This window comes from Lepidochelys olivacea, assembly GCF_965140295.1.
Source record: "Lepidochelys olivacea isolate rLepOli2 genome assembly, chromosome: 18".
Classification (NCBI taxonomy): domain Eukaryota; kingdom Metazoa; phylum Chordata; order Testudines; family Cheloniidae; genus Lepidochelys; species Lepidochelys olivacea.
Genome location: NC_140428.1, coordinates 21673143 through 21678807, shown reverse-complemented (window position 1 = coordinate 21678807; position 5665 = coordinate 21673143). Strand labels below are relative to the sequence as shown.

Genomic DNA, 5665 nt, shown 5'->3' with positions numbered 1-5665 from the left:
TTGTAATGTGTTTAGCTAGGGGCTAAGAGAAATGGAGAGAAAAGGCACTTCCATCTGCCTAGTTTCACACACACACACACACACACACACACACAATCATCTTCAAACTATTGTAGTCTGAAGCAGTTTCAGTCTTTCTTAAAATAAAAACAAACAAAAAGTGAAGGGAGGAGAGAGAAACTTTATCATTATAAAGAGAATACAAGCAGCCCAATGCTGCAACAGTAAACATCCAGATCAACCCTACACCCAAAATCACATTGGGGCTAATCCTGCATTCCTGAGGCACCCCCAAATGCCCACTGGTTTTATCTACACTTGGTAGATTCTGTGCCAAAAAAATTATTCTTTTAAGGGGTCAGTTAAAATGCCAAAGGCTTAGATTTCCCTTATAGGTTGATTTCATCAACAGCAGTTCGAGGGGCACCAGGAAAGTCAGATGTGGCCCATTCTTTCTAGCTGATGAATGGAAAAGTGTGATGAAGGGAGGGAAGATGGTTTCTCAGGGTCTCTGCTGGTTCCATTTGCACCCATCTTCTTTTTGGATTCTGGACATTAGGATTCCTTCTTGGAGCTGCTGCAAATGTCAGCCTGCAGGTACCATGCCAAATTCTTGTTTTGCTTCTCTTCCTCTAACCCTTGATCCTTTGTGGCGGTCCTTCCCAGAGGCGCCCTACCCCTGTCTCCAACTGTCTGAGCACGGATTATTATATTATTGGTTTCAGAGTAACAGCCGTGTTAGTCTGTATTTGCAAAAAGAAAAGGAGTATTTGTGGCACCTTAGAGACTAACCCATTTATTTGAGTATAAGCTTTCGTGAGCTACAGCTTATGCTCAAATAAATTGGTTAGTCTCTAAGGTGCCACAAGTACTCCTTTTCTTATATTATTATTATTTGTTCCCTTCTTGATTTTTGCACACAAGAAAGAGAGAGGGAGTCGGGAGGGGGTGGGGGGGGGAGGAATTTCCCAAGGCAGGAGAGAAAAATCTGCAAGGAAAAAAAAAAGTGTGTGTGGGGTGGGGGATCTGATCTAGCTCAGAGTCTCTCTTTACATTAATGGGACAGAGAGGCACTGTTTGGCATGGGAGATTATTTCTGGAGCACAGGAGGAGGCGTGGTTTTCCCATGGCTGCCTCCCTTGGCTGGTGCATGACTGGAGCTCGGCTGCTTTGCTTTTGCACCGCGCAGGAAGCCAGAAGCACTTTGGCACGTGCTCCCGGGGCCAGGCAGGAGGAGGGGAGCGCGCGCCCAACCAGGGCTGCATCTCAGGGGTGGAGGCACGAGCACAGCTGGCTGCTGCCTGGCGCCGGGGCCTGATTGACAGCTGGGGGAGTTGCCAGCCAATGGGGGACGGCTTGGCCCGCAGCCCCGGGCCCATTGGCTGCCCGCCTGCCACGGCTTCGCGTGCCGGACCAGCTGCTGCTGCTGCTGGAGTTCGCAGCAGCTGGAGGAAGAGGTGGGCATGAGTCTGGAAGCAGAGGTGGGCGGCGGGGGGATTTCAAAGTGCAAGGCCTGCCTTGGGAGAAGCAGGGTTTCCTCCGACACATCGGATTGCCCTGCACCATAATAAGGGCCCCCCTACACGGAAGGCTAGCCCCTGGGAAAGGCTGCCTATTATTTATCCAAACCACCGGGTGCGGGGGGGGATCGACACCATCGTGTCCGAGCTAACAAGGGGATACCGGGGAGACCATCGCCGCCTCTCAGAATCCAAAGCCTGGCCCCACAAACTCAGATAATGCTCGGCAAGAAGGGGTCTGTTTGGTTTTTAGGGTGCTGTATTCACATCTTTCCCACTTCTTTCCAATCTCGAGGCAACGAAAACGACATTCATATAAGGCAGGGTCCAGGCGACCTGGTGTGTGTTTTGGTGGATTAAATCCATATGCTCAGGCTCAGAAGCAACGATCTAATTATAAGGGTTTGGATGGGGAGCTTGGTCTGTAGAAAAGGTCGCTAAATAAAATTGCTCTTTCCTCCCTGTGTCCACTCTGTTCCAGCTGCAAGAGCTCAGAAGCTGCTCAGATAGTAGTAAGGGGATGGACAGATTTTCAGTATGTGGTCGTTCTTTATGCAGAAAATAACATCCTCCCCACACCTTTGGTTTTTTTAACGGGCCAACTAACATAATCACTTTCCCCACGCAGAGCATTAGAGTGGCATTTTTCTGGATAAAATTCAACAGCGTTTCCCAAAGACAGTGCAAAGAACAAAGACTCTTCAGGCTGCCTTCAGACCTGAACAATTGCCTACGAAACAACTCTCATACATTAACTGGGCCCCTTCTTTAAAAAAAAGCAAATAAATTGCAAGGGCTGTTTGCAGGGATGCCCAATTCTGGGTGCTGTTCGCTCTGGTTTGGCTTCACAATTTTCTTTGGGGGGGGGTGGCTTGATCCTCCACCCCTTGGGTTTTCAGGGGCAGTAGGAGAAGCTTCACTCCTCCTGCCTTCCCTTTTTCGAGAAGAGTTTGCATCGCTTCTCCCCCATTTTGGGGAGATCGATTTCCTTCTCTCTGTGCTCCCTGACTTTGGAAGGAGTGCACTACACACCCACACCACCCCCTTTGTGGAGGAGAGTGCATTGCCTCCCCCTTCTTTTTGGGGGGCTGAGGGGGTGCCTTGCTCTCCCCCCCCCCATCCATCCCTGCTTGCCAGCCTCGCCACTGGCTCCAGCACCTTGGCTTTTCACTGCACTCCCCCCTCTCCCCACCCAATGTTGCTGGCTTGTCTTTTACTCTGGGGCTGGATTTTTGGGAAGCCCAGCGCGTGACTGACAGCTCGCGGGGGCGTCCTCCAATAGGCAGGCGGGCTGGCTGCCCGGTGGGGTGAGTCCAGGCTCTCATTGGCTGGCGAGAGTGTGGGAAAGAATGCAGAGAAGGTTTCACACGAATTGGGAGCAGCCGCTGGGTATAAATAGAGCGGGGGGTCCCTGAAGCACGGGCTTAGCAGCGGCAGCAGCCTGGCTCCAGCTGCAGGAGTGCAAGCCGCCTCGCGCAGGGTCGCCTCGCCGCTGTGCCCTGGCTAACCCTGCGATCAGTGATTGCAAAGCCAGACTCCTCCTTGAACCGTGTCCAGGGGGTGCAGCCGCCTAGATCTCCCCCCCCACACACACACACACGCTCTCCCAGGCTCTGGGCTCATGCCAAAGGATACAGTTTGAAAATAAATTGCATTATTATTATTTTTTTGCAACGTCCTTTCTGGCCTCCGCTTGCTTTTTTGTGGTCGAGAGACTTTTTTTTTTTTTTTTTTTTAAAATGCCCGCTGATACCATGGAGAAACCGACAGCCTCCCCGATTGCTGGTGCCCCAGCTACCTCCAGCCACACGCCGGACAAGCCCAAGAGTGCCAGTGAACACAGAAAGGTAAATTGCATCACTTCTTACGCTCAGAGATGTAATGATCCCACCCGGCTTGTGTATAGATGGACAGGGATGCGGATGCACCTCGTCATGTTGCATATGCCATGATCTATTGCAATAGGCGGTGCATCTAGTACGAGCTGTATATCCAAATCTCCGTGGTCAATATTCAAGCCATTCTCACCATGCAGTAATATGCAGTAATGATGAAAATAGACATAAAATCGCTGTAACATACAGATGTGTATAGTCCTAGGCAATAGTGATGAGTATAAAGTAATGCGAACACAGACCCATACAATATACAGTGGCGTACAGTAGATGCAGTCGTGATTCCTACTTAGGAGCAGGCTGCATATGGGAGCCGGTCAATGATTTTCAGTAAGAGACCTAGGTAGTATTCCATTAACACGCAATAACAGACAGAGCAATCTGCCCTGCCCTGCAGGTGAGATCCATGTATGTAGCAATGAGATTGTCATGTAGAAGGGAGGCAAATCTATTTCTCTCTGCTTCTGTTTCCTTTCTCTCCAGTCCTCCAAGCCTATCATGGAGAAGCGGCGTCGTGCCAGGATCAATGAGAGCCTGGGGCAGCTGAAGACCCTCATCCTGGATGCCTTGAAGAAAGATGTAAGTTGAGCTCTGGAGATTTCAGGTGCGGTTTGGGAGGATGTGAGAGGAGGACTCACAGGGGCGGTTCTGAAGGCTGCCAAGCTATGGGCGAGAGGGGTGGTGGTAAGAGAGGAGAGACCCCCATCTTTACCTTCTCCCCTTGGCTCTCTTTGCCAGAGCTCCAGGCACTCCAAGCTGGAGAAAGCAGACATCCTGGAGATGACGGTGAAGCACCTGCGGAACCTGCAGCGAGCCCAGATGACCGGTAAGCACCAGCTTTTCCAGCACAACTCCCTGGAGTGTGGGGGGAGCTCCAGCATTTGTGAACTGCTGGGCGGTAGACCAGAGACTGCAGCTGCCAATGCATGCAGCTCTGCAGCCAAGCACCTGGCATCCATTCAGCAGGTGCCCTTGGAATAAAGTGCCTGTACCACACGGCAGGGTGGGTGGAGGCTTGAAGTTCTGGGTCAGACCCTTCCTGCTTCCCGGTGCTAATATGTGACCTTCTCTCCTCTTCCATTGCAGCAGCTCTGAGTGCCGACCCCTCAGTCCTTGGCAAATACCGCGCTGGATTTAACGAGTGCATGAACGAGGTGACCCGGTTCCTCTCCACCTGCGAAGGGGTGAATACAGAGGTGCGCACCCGCCTGCTCAGCCACCTCTCCGCTTGCCTGGGCCAGATCGTGGCTATGAATTACCCTCCACCGCCACCCCCAGCTGGCCAGCCTGCTCATCTGGCGCAGCCTCTGCACGTCCAGCTTCCCCCAGCTGCCACCGCAGCGCCTGTGCCCTGCAAACTGAACCCTGCCGAAGCCCTTTCTCCCAAGGTCTATGGGGGTTTTCAGCTGGTCCCTGCTACCGACGGCCAGTTCGCTTTCCTCATCCCTAACCCAGCTTTTGCTCCCAACAGCGGACCTGTCATCCCCCTCTATGCCAACGCTAATGGACCACTGTCTTCAGGCAGCGGGCCAGGGAACGGAGCTGCAACCCCGTCAGTATCCCCAGTGCAGGGTCTGACGTCCTTTGGGGGTAGCATAGCTCCAGCGTCCCAAGCTGGGAGTCCCATTGGGGAACGCAGTGAATCCGTCTGGAGACCTTGGTGACTTGTGTAAAGCCTTCCTCCCTTCCCCCCCTCCCAAAAAAAAACAAAACAAAACCACCACATGCTTTGGTTCCGTTGTATGGAACCTTGTTTTGTTTTTAAAGCAGACTTTTTTTTAAAAAAGGACTTTAGTACAAAGTGTATATTTATTTCCAGAGGTTGGGATCTCAACTTGTATTTTTTACTCCTTTAAAGAAATGCCTTTATTTGAAAGACTTTTTTTAAAAAAAAAAGAGAGAAGAGATTAGTTTTGTATCAAATATTCACACCAGTATAATGCCAAAGTTGTTTTATCTCGTGTGTGTGTGCGTGCGTCAAAAGACTTCCAAAAAAGTTACAGGTGTTTGAACAAATAAACTCCTTGAAATAGAAATGTTTGCTCTCTTCATTGTGGGGGGGGGGGGGAGGGAGCATAAAGCCGTGTGGGGAGCAATTTGGGTGACAGACAAACTGAAGGATGCAGGCCAAGGATATTTTTATAGGGGTTTGGTGGATGGTAAAACCTCTTTTAAAATCTTTCAAAATTAGTTTATTTGGCATAAAATGAACGGTTTCATTTTTCACACATGCTTCTTGTAAGCCAGGGA

General features: G+C 50.8%; 1 protein-coding gene across 2 annotated transcripts; it reads left to right on the top strand.

The window, feature by feature from the left end:
- The first annotated feature begins 2924 nt into the window (after window positions 1–2924).
- HES4 (hes family bHLH transcription factor 4) lies at window positions 2925–5451 on the top strand. 2 transcript variants are annotated; one of them, XM_084651483.1, is made up of 4 exons: window positions 2925–3367; window positions 3899–3994; window positions 4154–4241; window positions 4505–5451. In XM_084651483.1, the coding sequence occupies exons 1-4, from the start codon at window positions 3260–3262 to the stop codon at window positions 5077–5079; spliced, it is 867 nt and encodes a 288-aa protein (XP_084507609.1). In that variant the 5' UTR covers window positions 2925–3259; the 3' UTR covers window positions 5080–5451. The 2 variants fall into 2 exon arrangements, with proteins under 2 accessions (XP_084507609.1, XP_084507608.1); XM_084651482.1 differs by having other exon boundaries at window positions 4502–5451.
- Window positions 5452–5665: the final 214 nt, after the last annotated feature.

What these genes read in the sequence shown, in the direction of transcription:
- HES4 (XM_084651482.1), top strand. Translation starts at nt 3,260, where the DNA reads ATGCCCGCTGATACCATGGAGAAACCGACAGCCTCCCCGATTGCTGGT. An exon ending in TGGATGCCTTGAAGAAAGAT is followed by an intron (nt 3,995 to 4,153) that starts GTAAGTTGAGCT and finishes TCTCTTTGCCAG; the next exon opens with AGCTCCAGGCACTCCAAGCT. An exon ending in GCAGCGAGCCCAGATGACCG is followed by an intron (nt 4,242 to 4,501) that starts GTAAGCACCAGC and finishes CTTCCATTGCAG; the next exon opens with CAGCTCTGAGTGCCGACCCC.